The 17,403-nt window shown below is 34.8% G+C and overlaps 1 protein-coding gene across 5 annotated transcripts in view; it reads left to right on the top strand.

Annotated features, from left to right (window-relative positions):
• Positions 1 to 17,403, top strand: part of LOC106142447 (G protein-activated inward rectifier potassium channel 3) — a 40,923-nt gene that overhangs the window by 12,072 nt on the left and 11,448 nt on the right. For 3 of the 5 annotated variants that reach the window (XM_013344196.2, XM_013344195.2, XM_060946757.1), the window contains exon 2: positions 4,037 to 4,561. In XM_013344196.2, coding sequence (XP_013199650.1) covers positions 4,188 to 4,561 — 374 coding nt within the window. In that variant the 5' untranslated portion in view covers positions 4,037 to 4,187. Of the gene's footprint in view, positions 1 to 4,036; positions 4,562 to 16,161; positions 16,656 to 17,403 lie in introns of those variants that run through there. The other 2 variants (XM_060946758.1, XM_013344197.2) reach the window with 2 other exon arrangements.

Raw genomic sequence — 17,403 nt, 5'->3', positions numbered from 1 at the left:
TTGAGATTCAAATAGTTACCGGGTTGCTAGCCCATCACCTAAAAGAAGAATCCCAAGATTATAAGCCTATCCTTTCTACGACATCTATGGGAAAGAGAAGGAGTGGTCCTATTCTTTTTTTATTGTACCTAACCATATACAGTAATGCAAAAAATCTTGTTATCATCTAGAAGGTTTAATCAGATGTTTTTCAAGATGATTGAGCGTCACGTTGCAATCTACGCCTCGGCCACATGAATCTGGATCGTGGTCTGATAGCCATGCTAATGCGGCATAATATCGGATAATTACATCCTCATGGTCCGCTGATAATTCTTCTGTAAACAAAGGAGCCTGGACAGCATTATTAATCTGCACGAGTTAAGTTATTGTTTTTGCGTTGTTGTTCGTTTCATCTTGATTTACATCTTATTGTTATGCCTTATAAGGAAGAACTGGATGAACGAAGTTTTTTTACTTCAAAATCCGTGTAGAGTATATCGCTTTCATTTCATATATTTCAGTGGATATTTAAAAACATATATTATACCTTAATGGTAAGAGAATAAGCACTATTCCCACTCCCTCTCTTACCATAAGGATAGAGTGAGAAGATAGTATGTTTGTGAATAGCCTAATTGTAAATACATAAAGGGCCGTGCTCGTTCAAGTTGTGAGGAAAGTTCTAAATCGAGAAGGACTCTAAAAGTCAATGTAAGATCAGGTAAAGAAGATTTCAAAGTCAGAGTCCAAGTCGTGGTCTTTCTGGAGCATTGACCTACATTTGTTCTCGGGACATTTGGCAGATGCGCACGCGCCGTTTTAAAATATAACGTGGCGATATCTACCCACCAGTTAGATCTACGTATAGAGTTACTCTAATTTTGAATCGCCTTCCGGTTACTCCCATTCTTCACATTGTTTGAATACTTTTATTAAAAACTAGTAATATATTAGTTACAAGGATTTGTTTCATTGATATGAGAAAAAAATAATTTAAATTTAAGGCGAAAATCGGTCAGTTAATAAAGTGAATTCAGTCGTTAGAGAGATCAAGGATATGTCAGATAAAACTGACGATTACTTACAGTTATCATTAACGTAATCAGAAATTAGACTAACAGTTTGTAATTACTATAATTAATTAGACGATTCAAGTGAATTTACTGTGGTCGCCGTTCAAAGATTTGTGTCATGGTGAGGCAAGAATATAGCTGCCGTAGGTACGTTTAATGAACCAAGATACAGATTCTACAATAGAATGCAAATATTTTTTATTATATGACTACTGTTATTATTTATAAAAATTAGTACTCTTTGAGCTTTTGGATGGAAAGAGAATAGACTCTCTGAAAAGTGACAAATTGCACTAAAATCTAAATCAGATTTTTATAGATTACAGTGCGCCAAACTCAAACAACTTTTAGCACTTTCACAAAAAATGTACTTCTTTATTTTTAAGATTCTACGCAATAGATACCTTTAGTTTTATTGTTTCTCTACTTTGAATCAAAATGAAAAAAATCCATACCAATATAATAAATGTTCAAATGGTTTTTGTCCGTCTTTCATATACTCGTACTCACTGAACCGGTCTCCATGAAATTTTGCATACATGTAGCGTTGAGTACTGAGAAGGACATAGGATACTTTTCACGTGAGCAAAACCGCAAGAGAAAGGTAGTATAATATTATACAAATATATCTCATAAATATTTTACAGTACCTATTAGTGAAAATTGTGAAACAGTGCGGCTCGAATGCAATTATTTAAAATTTTGCCCGTGAATAAATTTTAATTAACTTTGTAAAATTAGTCAACAAGTGACATCATGCCACTGTCTACCCAGTTGCTAGGTATATGAAAATTTACACATTAATGCAATACCAAATCATATCTTCTATTTGAAGTAGTTACTCAAAGAATCACTACTCTTAAACTATTATTTCACAAGGCTTACTTTAACTACATACTATTCAAAAGTGAAAGTCTTTCCCATTAGTACCCAATATTTTAAGATAATACTCACTTGTTTGGAACTCTTTATTGAGAACGAAAAACAAATTTAATTTACCAATTTTGACGTAATTAGGCACTGATATAGACCTCTATTTGTGTCTGTAACTCTCAGACACAAATAAAGGTCTACGTCAGGAATATAACAGGTAATTTTCAAACAATTTCCACGGGATTGAGGCTTCTAAGTGACGACTAAGGAATAGGTTTATAAACTTGGGATTCTTCTTTTAGGCGACAGGTTAGCAACCTGTCACTATTTGAATCTCAATACTAGCATGCAACCAAACAGCTGAACGTGGCCTATCAGTCTTTTCAAGACTGTTGGCTCTGTCTACCACGCAAGGGATATAGACGTGATTATATGTATGCATGTATTGAGGCCTCAGGTATACACGTCTACGTCATTATAATTTCCTTCTGCCGGTACCTGTTTAACTTTCGCGAAAATTGGTATTACCATTACGAACGATTAAATTATACTTAACGTCTTTAGATATAACCACACAACTGTACATATATGGGTAACGAAGTGAAAACGCATTCCTTTTGTAGTAGTAATAGAAATTAGCAGCTATTTGTCTGTTTTGTTTTTTTATTTACAACCCCCAAATTTGGCATGAAGGTTCCTTATGTGGTCTAGGGGTGAAAGGATATCCCGAAATTCCCTCGAGAACGACAATTAATGGAATTTATTTAACGCGGGCAGAGCCGCAGGCGTCTTCTTAATGTTCAATATGTTTGTAAGTGAAACTGTCCATATGCAAATAACTCTGTAATTTTATTTGAGATTTCATCGTAATTAGGGGCTATATAGACAAACAAAATGAATGCCTGGATGTCTGGTAATTAAGCGTGACTTAATGTATTTACCAAAGATTTTGAAATGTAGATCCTCCTTTCTCTTTAAATAATTGCGAAAAAAGATTTATAAATGATGATTTTTTTTTTATTTGTCTCAGTCACACACCTGCATCGGATCTAGTAAGTCTTCTTCTCCATCATCACTATCACTACATACATACATATAATCACGTCTATATCCTTGTGGGATAGATAGAGCCAACAGTCTTGCAAAGACTGATAGGACGTTCAGCTGTTTGGCTTAATGATAGAATTGAGATTCAAATAGGGTCAGGTTGCTAGCCCATCGCCTAAAAGAAATAATACCAAGTTTGTAAGCCTATCCTTTATTCGCGTTTTACGACATCCATGGAAACGAGATGGAGTGGTCCTATTCTTTTTTTATTGGTGCCGGAAACCACACGACACTACACAGTTAGTATTAAACAAAGTCAAAGAAAGAAGACCACTTCAGAATATTTCACAGTCACTTAGGTACTCCCATCAAACCTCCTTACAACATGGTTTTTGGTCTAGGGAATATTGCTTCTCTAAGTCGCTGCATGAGAGCTTCGCTCATGGAGTGGTCTTCTTAAACACCGGAAACCACACATTACTAGCAAATGTACTCTTCCATTATATGTTTAGAAATTTTCATTAGAAAGGTTTTTGGTATTAAAAGTCAGTTGAAATGCGAAGCACCTCTATTGTTAGCAATTTGCGAAGTAAAAAGGTGAAATCTGTAACGAAAGTAAATTACTTTCGAACAAGCGTTTCGCAATATGATTTTGTATGTGCCTAAAATTATACGCTTATATTAAAAAGTCGTTAGATGCTTTTTTGCTGAGTTATATCTCTACTTTCTATATAATATGATAGATCATGACTTCATGTTGAAATTCATGAAGAACTTCAAGCATATTACGAGTAGATACTTAACCTAAAAATATTTCAGTCTCATCTAGAATCTTCAACTGTGATATTGAAAGTTACATAGATATCAGACTAATTTTTTCATAAAACTTTTCCATAAGTCTGCATATTCATGAGTGAAAGGTATATTTCAGGAATGTTTTACATTTCAACAATTTGTTAATATCATATTTCTATAACGCTCAAATTAAAAGTTGTATCGTTTTTGTCTCATAATAAAAAATTTAATGCAATTATTAATTTTACATTTTTCTTTTGTTTCAGTGTCAACATTTTTACCCCAAACATTATGATTTACAAATGGATATTATGATAAGAGTGAAGTGTTGCCAAGAAACTAAAAACCCAAAGTGACGAAGTGCCCTGAGGTGTCTGTTGTGCTACGTTCCGCCACATTTACCTTAGATCCTTCAGAATGTCCGATAGAACCACGTCGTCGGTAGGCCCGAGGAGTTTCGAGACGATATCAGAGGAGGACTTTGCTTCGCCCTTCGAGAAATTATTAGGAGACGTTTTACCTGTTGTTCCTACCATTGTAAAGACTAACGCTTCGAGTACTACGGTGTCCAAGCTCGGGGAAGAGGTGTCGACGCATCCCGGAGCAGATTTGGAAGCCAACAAGTTGACTCGCTCGAAGAGTCTCAACCAAAGAAGGAATAGCAGTAACGGTCTACTGAGCTCTTTTCCTCGACAACTGAGGCTTTCCCTTCGAGGTGTCCGCAGCGAACCTTCCAGTGTTAAAGATATACCCACGACTAGAAATGATAGTGCCCTCAACCTTCTTCTCAAGTAAGTACTTTATACTTTTCTGTTTGCCGCAATTATTAATGTTTTTCTTTCTTCAGAATTTGAATAAATTAAAGTGTCAACTTATAGATAAATGAAAGAAAAAATATTTTGTTTTAATAACAGTAGTGAACTTCTGAACCTTGGACTTGTCTCGAAGATGTACGTATATTTATATTTCATGCCATACTTTACATACCTATGTGATTATGTCCGAGGTCAAAGTTTCAGCTATATGCGATAGTGATATGATACTAAACCAAACATAACAACAGAGAAAAAAATTACTTTGTATGGCTGGGACTCGGTCAAGAACCGCTATATGTAAAAGGGGGCTGTGTAAATATGTATTGAAACAGTACAAACATCTACCTATTGTAAAGTTCCTTTGTAAAGCGTGTCATGAGAACAATAACACTGTATGAAAACTCCTTTCTGTGACCTACAGTCTAAATAATAACGAAAATGCAGTAGAAGTTTCTTCATCATAAAATGCATGTTTTATGTAATTAGTGGTTAGCCAGATTTATTTTGGTGTTTATTACCGTTTCGGTTCTTAAATTTTACTATAAAGTAAAATTTACAACAAATAAAGTAAAACCATAAACCAGGGTAAGGTTTAAATGAATACACGCCTTTGAAGATTCCTCATAAACATTCCTACGATAAAATGTAGAGGGTCAAGAACAGTATGGCGCCCACATAACCTCATCGGTATAACTTCTAGTCGAGACTAGCAATTATCTCATGTCTAGCCTTCGAGAGACCTTTGTGATTTGAAACGCATAGGGTTTCAATGACCATTGAACGTAAATTGGCACAGAAAATGTAATCTACATTAGTTTAACCGACATTATTTAGCTTACGTTTTGTGTGGGCTTGCAATGTTTGAAAGGATATCAAATGTTATAAGATTAAAGAGGGTAGAGAAGAAAAAGCTTTCTTTTTCTAATGATTTCTGAGAGAAATCGTCATCTTACTTTGTTAGAAGATTTTAATCTCCTGATGTCATCTACTTTTACAAATTGAAAATAAAGGGTAATCTATTTATAAAATAATCAATTTCCACACAATATAACAGTTTAAACAGAAACAGGATAGGAAATTAGATAATGTAATAATTGAGATTTCTTTTTTCTTTGATAAATCAGTCAAGTAAACAATTAAATAAATCCATTTTGGACATGTAACATTAGTATATAGCGAATAAAATTAACTTCTCTTTTAATTTATATTTATTTTACTTTTTGTAAATTACCCGAAAGTCGCGCGTGGTTCTGTGTTGTCTTTATTGTGTGATTCTAAATATTGGTTAATATATCTGTTTGATGTTTCTAAGGCTAACTACTCATACACACTCGTACCAGTGTCAGTTGTATCAAGACGTCTATTTTGGTATACTACTCTGTCAAGAAAGTAGCAGGAAAAGATCAATAATACACAAACTGTTTGTTATTCATCCAAATTTATTTTATCACCTTCAAAATATGCTCCTTTAGAAACGATACACTTACGCCAACGAATAATCCAATCATCAAAAAATTTTTTAAACGCTGTTTCCGGAATTGAGGTCAGTTCTCGCCGCGAATTCTCTTTTATGTCTTCTACCGATTGAAAACGGGTGCCACGAAGTGGTAATTTGAGTTTAGGAAAAAGAAAAAAGTCGGCTGGAGCCATATCTGGTGAATATGGTGGTTGCTCGATGGTATTTGTTGAGTGTTTGGTTAAAAATTCGTTCACAATGATGGCCTTGTGCGAAGGTGCATTATCATGGTGCAAAATCCAAGAATTTTCTTTCCACAAATCTGGCCTTTTTCGTCGGATTTGCTCTCTTAAACGCCGCATAACACTCAAATAATATTCCTTATTTACCGTTTGACCTTCCGGCAAGAATTCCGAGTGCACAACACCGCGATAGTCAAAGATAACAGTCAACATGACTTTGACTTTTGAACGACTTTGGCGTGGTTTTTTCGGTTTCGGTTCAGTTGGAAGGCGCCACTCCGAAGCTTGTTGACTAGTTTGCATGTCAAACTCGTAAACCCACGTCTCGTCACCAGTAACAATGCGTTTCATGAATGTTGGGTCGGAATTGACTCGTTCTAGCATGTCCTCAGCGACTCTCATGCGATTGAGTTTTTTGAAAAAAATTCAGGTCTTTTGGGACTAGCCGAGCGGCAACATGTTTCATACCCAAATTATTAGTTAAAATGGTACGGATCGACTCGTGAGATACAGAAAGTTCGGTGGCTATCTCTCTCAAAGTTGAATGAGGATTTTCAGTCACTATTTCCTTCACTTTTGCGATGTTAACTTCAGTTGCAGACGTTGATGGCCTACCAGAGCGAGGCAAATCTTCCATCACATCTCGACCGCTTTTGAACGCTTTGTACCACTCATAAGCACGAGTTTTTGATAAAGTCGATTCACCGTAAGCCTTCTGTAACATTTTCAGTGACTCCGAACACGATATTCCATTGGCAATGCAAAATTTAAGACAAACTCTTTGTTCGATGTTTTTATCCATTATGAAATTAGCAATACACACTAGATATGATATAACTAAAAATAGCACTGTATTTAATGTAAACAACAGATGCAACTCAAACTCCGCGCCAAAATGGAAAACAGTTGTGCCAATCTAACAACAACAAAAAAAACAAAAATTTGAATTTGGAACCATAAATAAATAATCCATTCCCGATACTTTTTTGACTGAATGTATAAAGAAAATAATGTTTGCAAATTATTGCAGACCTAATACGTATGGAAATATTTAAATCAAACAAATCCAGTTTATAACTTGTAGCCAAGTATGAGTAGATACATAGTTTAGCCAGCCAGTTTCCCAAGTAACACATAAGTACCTTTATTACTTCATCTCATTCCTACTATCGATTAATTAAAATACACTTAATAATCTGGATTGGACTACGGTCGATACCTGGCGATAATTAAGAATTATATAAAATTTTCCACTTAAGGCTAGGCTTAACTGGACAGGCTCAAGTCGGAACGAACGCTTAACTAAGTACTGCCTAAGGTATTTAACCATATTATTTATTACACAATACCTACCTGCTACCGCCAAATACAGCAGCGGCCACTTTCTCGTCGTATGCTAAATTCTGGAAGGAAACGGACATCCTTATTTAAATACAAATCGTAATTTGCAGGAAACACGGCGCCCTCTAAAACAATGCCTTGATGACGACGAATAGATGTGCTAATGTCGTCCTGTCTCTAGAATTGAATCGATTCCATTTATCGATTAATCATTGGCCATAATTTATTTCGCATGCGGTAACGATTATTTATGTGCTTCCTTTCAACTGACTTCAAATAAAAGGATCCGAATATTATTTTGTATAGGAATTAAGACGCTGACGCTGTCTGTGACGCTGTCTAAAAACTTAGCTAAATAAAAAATGTAATGTAATCTTTAAGTATATCTAAATGCACGTACCTAACTATTTAGGAAAGATAAGAAAATAAAACAGTGTCGTGTCGTGAATTTGCTACAAAAACTGCTAATAGGTATCTACAATCTACAAATACATATCTTCTAAAGTCCATGACATTCAAAATCTTTTCAGATCGATTTATTTTAAACGATGCCAATATTATTTCGTTGCATTCAAGATCGACTATCCGTTGTAAATTCAAACTGCCTAAAGAATGCATGCATAATTTCATGGTCTGATTTCTATTCAACTTCTTCAGAATTTTTTTGTGTCACCATTTCATGGCTTAGAAATACATCGATTCTAACATAAAGGCATCACGTTTCTTTGAAAATATATTTTACTGGCGAATCAACCCACCTTTACGTGATGTTTCTTGAAAGAATTAACAGTGAAAATTGTGTGGCCATCTCTTCGCCACAAGTCACTTACGCGATGCTATCAGACAATAACAGCGAAAACTTTTAACGCACCAGCAAAGATTTCACGGATTTAGCATATATGCAACCTCCGACAAGCATAACACATAGCCTGGCGAAAAATCTTCCCTTTGTGGCGGTCGAGCCTGAATCATCGCTCCCTCTTCAACTGCATCAAACTGTTGTTTTAAAAGGTATAGAGATAGCTAAAAACGTAGAGCGACTTTGTATTCTTGTTGTTGGTGATGATTCATAAGAAATTACTTGTATACTTACGAAAAATAACATTTAAAGATATAATTTCAAAAGTATTTATGTAACTGTAATTTTTGCACAAGAGTATTTTTTGTGGCTGACCTAAATTTCTTTCAAAATGCATGTAAGTAAGTTGTGTTTAAGATTATGTATTATAAAGTATTAAGAAGGTATTATTGGTATAATCGGTCAACAGTCCAACTGAGTAAAGGGGATAATGAACATTTATTGATCTCACTGAAAACTTATTTAAAACGTTTATCCTCTATATATAATTCAAGTAAAAAATTGTCTGATCACATTGTTCATCTGACCACAAACCAGTCTGTTTTTGTGTATTTTATCATGAATATATGGGATAAAAAATCAAAACACATGTAGGCATATTAACGTGGGTATTGATTTTTTACATTGCGTTCGTGTTTATTTAACGTGGCCCCGTGGTATATACCTGGTTGGCTTATCACAAATTGATAAGAAAACTTTGCATGTTGTGAATAACGTGGCACAGTTAACGGGTTAGTGCAACTGTATAGTTAAATATAGATACTTAAATGAAATAATTAAAAGAAAATGAAATGAAATAATAAGTCGATATAAATCGATTATACGCAGTGAATATTATGTAGTTTTACCATAAAAATCGGAATAGGTATTATATCTATATTTTATTCATTCTATCGTGCAGATTTCAGTAACGAAATGTAAATTAAGCTAGAGAAATACCACCATGAAAAGGATAAATAAAAGATAATCAATTTTTTATCGGTTACAAATTAGTGTAAGTAAGTCTAAACCTTACTTTTCCGCTTTTTAAACTTTAAATTATATTACCGTAACGGTACTATAACCTACTATAAAATAGGAGTTTATTAGTCCAAGTACCTCTTTTGTTCTTAGAAGGATTGACACAAGAAAATCCAGCTTTGAGAGCCAAGCGTATTCTCAGCACGGCTGTACCAAGAACGCGCCGAGGCCAGTCCCTTCCTCTAGCTTGTAGGCCAACTTAGTGCTTAACCTCTTGAATTCGTATTTCTAATACTACATAGGTAGTTTTAAAATATATAAAATGCAAGAATATGCCCGCGGCCACAACTGCAAAAACGAGAAATATTTTGATGGAATTGGGTATAGCGGCCATGTTGCTAGTTTAAAAAAATTGGTTTTAACAATTTAAGCTGGAAGAAAAGCAACTGTGTAAATCGATAATGAATTGTGAATTATCTTACAAAGGTTCGTGAATTATAACTAAAAGAGAACTTGCGGTTAATTTTAATTATTCTGAATATACCTTATCTGTGCCTTGGAGATGTGACCTGGTTTCTCACCTACCTACTGATATTGTATATATACCGTGAATGAGTTATTTCAGTAAATGGATCATAAACATACAAATCCATAACACTTATCCATGTAGCGGGTTATTGTTCTTAATTATAAAGAAAGTCATAGCGACCACCACTTGTTCATTATAAAAACTTAATAAAAAGAATCATGATTATTAATTCCTTAAAAATAATACTTTTTTATATTATACATATATTTGCTAATAGGCTCCTTTACAATTTAAGGGCATGTGCGCTTATTATTTCTCATAATATGAGGTGTAATCACGTAGAGGTCTATAATCTATCTCCGTACTCCATATTATATCATACTAAGTATTACAGAATGACGTGAAGATTATATTTATAATTTTAAATTATGTAAATAAATGCTATCTCTCCATTCAACAGCGTACTATGTTGCATCATTCGCTTTTCTTAACTAAGAAAAAAAATATCATAAGAATCACTAAGTCAATGTTGAAAATGACTGTATTTCGGAAAAGTTGAGTAATTAAATGGATGACGCGTTTAAACTTTTACGAAAGTGTGACGTTCTTTACCTATATGACAACTGAACAAACAGGTTTTAATATAATGGCATCACACAGGCTGAGACATCGGTGTCCAGACAATCTCGGAATGAATAAACCTTTGCTATGTTATTATTCAATCAAGTATTAAAAATCACAATTAATTTAGACAATGTGACTTGAGTAGCCGATGTCAGTCAAATTGCTCCCACAGTCACAAAATTGCAACCGAAAGGCGGAAACTAACAAATTACAAAGAAGGTAGGTGAAATTAACATGTGAGATTTCGTTACAGTCATACACCGGGTCAATATATTCTTGGTTTTTCATTTTATTTGACAACATTACCATATTTTTAAAACTATTAAGGGTATTTTTTCCCTCGACTACTACATTGAACTTTGACGCCATTTCTTGATTCAATTTTATTTTAGTAATGATATTACTAATTCCTTCGTGATTGCTCAACATCAAACTGCTTTCATGTCAAAACTGAAATGTTGAAAACAGACGTTTCCGAGAACAGTTGTAGTTAGAGCGAGGAATTGTAATTGTAATACGATTAAATCCTGTTTCTCAGTGAATTCAACTCTATTTAAATCATAGAGATACAGTGATGTACAGTACCTACACTTTATTTTTTTAGTTTTACCTTAATTAATGTTTTAGTATCTTTCTCATTTTTTGCGCGTTGCACCCTCCGCCAATATATTTCTTGACTCTAGACTCATTTTAACATTTGTTTTATTGTAACGACTAAGTGTTTTAAAAATTAGTATTGATGTTTCATCTTTGTTTTGTTTTATTTTTTGTTATCGAAGGGGAAATCCTCTTTACTGACAACCTCCCGGGGCTTCACCCGGGAGAGTGTGAGACTCCTTGCACCTAATGTACCAGCCTACCTACTAAAACCCCTCCGTGCGCCCTTCTTGCCATTTTGAGGGCATCATGGGATCGCAGGCATTTCATCACGATGCCCTCTGGCTGCCCGGCGCGTCTGTGCCGGGAATCTTGCTGTAATGGGCGACCAGTAAGTTGCTGGCCGCCCTTTCCATCCCAGGGTCGGGGAATGACCCTAGTGAGGCAGTAGGCGCGCACGATAAAGTGCACGCCTTCTGTCCCCCCGACCACGATTTATGTTTCATCTGCCCTTTCTATTAATATTGCGCAGTTTTTCATATATTCCATATAGTACAAGAACGATGATCTATCTAGAATAACTACTTGCTCATAAATCTCTGCTTTTCTAAGACGAATGTCGTCATCCTATGAATCATGCAGAAACGTTTTACTATTTTTTTAATTAGTACTCAACCAATTCGCCTCGACTTTTATTACAATTGAAATGTGATAAAAAATAAACAATAATTATAATATGGAATAAACGACGGTCAGACAAGACTATCTTAGAAATATATAGTCCTCTTACATTTGTTACCTACTGAAGAAACCCAAGAGGCCAGGTCAATTAAATTAAGGTTTTGGATCATCATCACAAAAACAACAACACTAATGATTATCAATAAAATCAGTCCTGGGTCCTTTTGCGTCATTATGTCATCAATGTCTAATGAAACTTGAAATCTATTAGCGTGGAAAATCATTGACAATGATGAATAAAGACAGAAGTGGTTTTATCCTCAATACAGTACCTACTCTTTATTATCGTCATTGGTTAGTGTATGTCATTTCGTACCTATTTCGCTGTGGTGAGTTTGTGCTTGGCGAATCATTTGATTACAATGATCAATAAAGATTCACGATTGTTTATCCTTTTCCTGCCAGCATCATACAATTTGTCTGTAGAAATAAAGAAACAATACGTGACCCTTAAGAGAAGACAACCCGGCGACTCAAAGGTTTAAGAGGACGCAACTACGCATTGATTACTTTATGACTCTTAAAAAAATTTTAGCAGTAATTTATTTATTACACGTTAATTTTTAGTCAAGGCGATGATATAATATACTGCGTTTAGAGGACGTAACGTTCGGTTGCATACATAGTTCGTGGCAGGAAGATATGTATTATCCCAAAATTTCTCAATTTTCATATACTGCTCAACAAGTCATAATTTAATTTACCTTGGAATGATAGATTTTAGGTAAATCCTTAGGCCAGTTGAGGCTGATCTTGTTCATAAACTAAAATATCGATTTTCCTCATTTTCTTTCCTTCCTTGTTGTCACACAACTTTTATAACTAGCATTGTTACAAATATAGTTTCCCGTTTAGAAATTCCATAGTTTTCCAGCAAATAAGGTATAAAAGATCAAGATCTACAGTTAGCTACTATGAACTGCTAGGTTCAAATGGTGTTTCCATTTGAACATATCATTTATTGAGAGGTTCACAAAAGGTTATCTTTTAGGTGAATAGTATATATTTTTTCTTACTTCTGAGTTTTCGTCAATGTCGACAAGATGTTGGAGGTTGTTAGGGCTGTGATGGAATTAAGATTTAGATAGCGACAGGATGCTAGCCCATTGAAGCCAAAGTTATGGATGAAATTAAAATATCCTGTCATTCACCAATCAGTAGTGCCATCTATCCGAGAGTAGCGAAGATAAAAGCTACACAATTTTCAGGTGGTTGTCAGCAGCGGTCGCGCGACTAAAGTTATTTCAGACGCACGTGTCACTCGGAGTGACTTGGCAACAGTGCGACTCTATTTCATTGAGAACGAAGTTCATCCCAAAATTAATATTGCTCACCATTGGCTAAAACCGGCAAACACTCTAAATTCCTATAATATCATTGGAATTATCAACAAATCATAGTATTTCTAGTTTTTAATTTATTGCGTCATCGAGAATTTCCTATGACACGCACGTTTTACGCATACGCTTATAAGACACACGTCAGAATCTCAACATGTACCTCCGACCTACAAACCCGTATAATAAAATGACGTAATTGCATTCTCATTAACCGTTGGCGAGATATATAAAACGTCACAAATATACGTAGAAGTATGATGAAGGGGTAGGATTTATCAGTCCAAATCGGTTTTGGCAACGATCGGGGTGACGCTATTGGTTTTTTGATTATCTAAACTTCCAAAATAACTAAACACTTCTACTTTAATATAGTCGGTTCTCTATCACGGGGCCCTCAACGGGGGACTATCAATGTTTTAATGAACTACAAAAACATATCTGTAATGGAATTGACCGTGTAATCTAGAGAGCGATGCTCACGTGTTCGTCTATCATTCAAATACAAATGATTCAATATTCGGTTATTTTGATGATGAAAGGCGAAAACATGTTATTAAAAACAAACAAGAAATTATGCTACGTAGTTCGATTTCTCCATCTCAACCATTTTTTTTTAAGAACAAACCGTGTTCATCATAATATAAAAATCCAAACATGTTTAAATTATACTGAAAATTTTAAGGTCTCTTCTTATTTTTTGACGTCTAATTGATAAGTACATATTTGTACTTGATTCTTATTTATTTTACGGGTTTAATGTACTTACCAGCAATAATACGTCTCAGACCAATGAACAGATCTAAAATAATACTTTTACTTCAAATGTTGCTGTGACCTTCGTTATCAATAACTGTTAAGTTCATCCTCTCATACAAAAATAAGACAAGGTTTAAATTGAGTGAATCCTCTCCAATCATAATCTCCTAAAAGTGGAAATGATTCAACGATATTAAAGGTTTTTGATTCTGATTTATCATTTGGTTTGCAGAGGTCAGGTGGTAGTAACTTTATATAAAACACAATAACCCCGTCAAATCTCAGGGTAGTGGCGGCTTTTGAGAGGTCCTTTTAGTTCGGTTGGAGTATTGCCATATGCCGTTTACTTTGCCATATGAGCCAGTTTTGCCATATGAGCCAGTATTGCCATATGAGCCAGTTCCAAAATTCATTGGACGTTAATTCTGCCCGGGACTTTGGGCCCTATTTATATCAATTTATATCAGCTTTCAGCGTTCCTGTGATGTTAAATCTTTCGAAGCGACCACTTCCCAGTCTAACAATACTTTTATTTTTCCTCATTACCTTCGCCCTTGCAGTAAGGTCAGCTGTAATTTTACTTTGTTTCATTGTCACTTACTCTACTAATGAGTATCGTCATAAATAGGTTCAAGATCACTGGCTATTTTAATTTTGCATTGGCTAAAAAGTGTTTTCCGTACAATGCGTGTTAGGCCTTGGATTTTATATTTTTCGTCTTTACATAAGAAATATGCACGCTTCTTTACTTTATCATCAGAATCTACCGGTTTTTACAGATGTTAAGTAGTAGGTGAAATGTTTGCAGATTGCTAAACGATCTTTGGACTTATAAAGGTCTCGAGACTCGAGGAAAAGGAATATTGAAGGAAAAGGGGGCGCCCCTTACCCAACAGTAAAAAGACAACAGGCTAAATAAATTAATTCAGAAGTTACAGAGATTTAAGTTGGAGTATTCAATACTATTAATTTTTTTCTCTTGGCGCAATATCATAGAAATTTCCATTTATGCGTCCATTGAACCAATTATTTTTATTACGAAAATGTTGGCTGCGATGCGACGAATTACAAATGGATTACCTATTCATAACTGGAAACCGTTAAATATCTATAAATTCAGTTAAACTTTAATTTATCCAAGGTATAAAACATACGTATATACAATCATGATCTAAACTTATAAGGTGCCACTGTTAACAAAACCATGGGGATCAGTCGACCATCAAGTTGTGTAATTGTCTAACCCACTCCTGGATCATAATCATAATCCCCGAATTTCTCTTCAGGAATAAACTCAAGGAGAATGATATCATACTTCTTTCGCTTCATCCATATTTTTTACTCTCTTCATGCAAGCTCATCGGCTTGGGGTACGTTTGACCTTAAATTATGCCAGAACGTCTCTGATTTGATCAAGGTACGTTCATCTATCCCTTCCCACTACAACATTTCGTATCACACTCCCTTATATTTTGCTTAGTCAATCAGATGTCATTCATCAGCTCGACATGACCAACTAATTTAGTATTTTCACAAAACGTGTCCCGCCTGTGATAAGCAGTAGTAAGCTAAGATACTGGAACAAGTACGTCATAAATACATTCGAATTCACTCGAATGTTTGAGACCTACGTTTGCATATAAACATTTGTACTGGAATGTGGCGGCACTCCCAACATTGTACACAATTGAAAGGAATTTAATCACGTGGCCGAAAAATAAACTTATTAAAATTCACAAACTAAGTGGTAATTCTATTTGATATCAAATTGACGACTTTTAAGATAAGTAATGAATGTGGATGAAGCGAAAGAATTATGCAGGAATTGTGGCAAGTATAAAGATGTCCATGCCGGTAAAGGTAACCGGCAAATATAAAAAACAATATTAATACTTATCACTATCCTACCATTAGTCATTATTTTATTTGAGCAGCGTACATATAAGTATTTGCGGTCCAGTCTAGTCACATAACATATTATACCTTTTAGATATCGTCTTATATATAAGTAGTAGGATTTTTAATTCGAAAAATAGCCAGAGGGACGTCGCGACGCGCCGCGGCGCCACTATCTTTGTTGGCACAGGACGCCTTGTTTCTGAACATCTTCGCTAAACATCCGCACGTTTCAGTAGCGACCCGATACGCAGACACATCGCCGCGAAGAAAATCTTCACGCGAATTACGCAGTTTTACCATTTCAATATACCCAAAATCCTGAATCGGGACGACATTGGGGACGATGTTGCGAAAATTCGTAGTTCTCCTGTTTGATATAAAAGAAGTGTTCAGTGAATCCCTTATCAATGTTCTTCTAAAAGATAGGGTAGAGACGATTTTGTAATTGCACGTTTTGTGAGAGATAATCATTTGTGTGATAACTTCTTAATGTAAGGTTAATGCAACACATGATAGCGCTGGTTTCGCTCTATTTTTGATTCCATTGTGCAAGATATTGTCTATAAACATTCACATTGTTGATTCAGAAGAGGATAGTTGGAGAATAGTGTTGTTTTATTTGTATATAATGACGACAATCAAAAGATGTATCAGTCAGGTTTCAATGTTTATGACTGGAAAGCCGATAAATTCGTCGGAAGCTGCGTGGACGGAAGAATCACAAAAGTAAGTAACAAAAAAATACTAAATGCAGATTCAAATATTTGGCAACACGATAAGCTGAAACATTCCAATGTATGCTTTCTTAGAATTGCTAATATTGGTTTTTACGCGCGCACTTTGTTTTGAAATCACTGATTGATTTCTTCGTCGTTAAAACAAGCAACTTTCTAGGTGAAAATGGAAATTTTGACAAATGGACGTACTGAAAGATGAAACGACTTAATATTTATGTTCCTTGGAAGAGTATAAGGAGTTGGAACTTTGAACTCTTTCTTACTTGTCACGTCACATCTTATTATAAGTTGAAGTCTTTTAAAGCTCAAGGTCTACGAAACAGCATGTATATGGTTATAGATATATATATGATTGTAGATGGATCAGTTTTGGTGTTTTTATATCATTTTCTCCTACGAGCGGAGCAGAATAGTACTTTTCCTTCTATACCGGAAACCACTGTGTTGGACTACTGGACGACTGGATAGAATGTCTTTTTATTTTATTTTTTATTCAGGCTCAAAGACCTATTTTGTTTTTTGCCTGTTCATAGAAGTCAAGTTTCTCTGCAAGCGACTACATGTTTACGATACGTTTGTAGTATTTAGTGTTTCCTGCGCATTAATTTTCATTCGAAACTAGATTATAAGATAGATTAAAAGGCAATTACCACGCATTTTCCGTGTTAGTTCAGCTAAAAGATTGAGTAAGAAAATATAGTTTTAAATACTAGGAATTACTCAGATACTGAGATTAT

This window comes from Amyelois transitella, chromosome 12 (genome assembly GCF_032362555.1).
Source record: "Amyelois transitella isolate CPQ chromosome 12, ilAmyTran1.1, whole genome shotgun sequence".
Lineage (NCBI taxonomy): Eukaryota > Metazoa > Arthropoda > Insecta > Lepidoptera > Pyralidae > Amyelois > Amyelois transitella.
The sequence above is the reverse complement of the archived record's forward strand: the minus strand, read 5'-3'. Positions and strand labels throughout refer to the sequence as shown.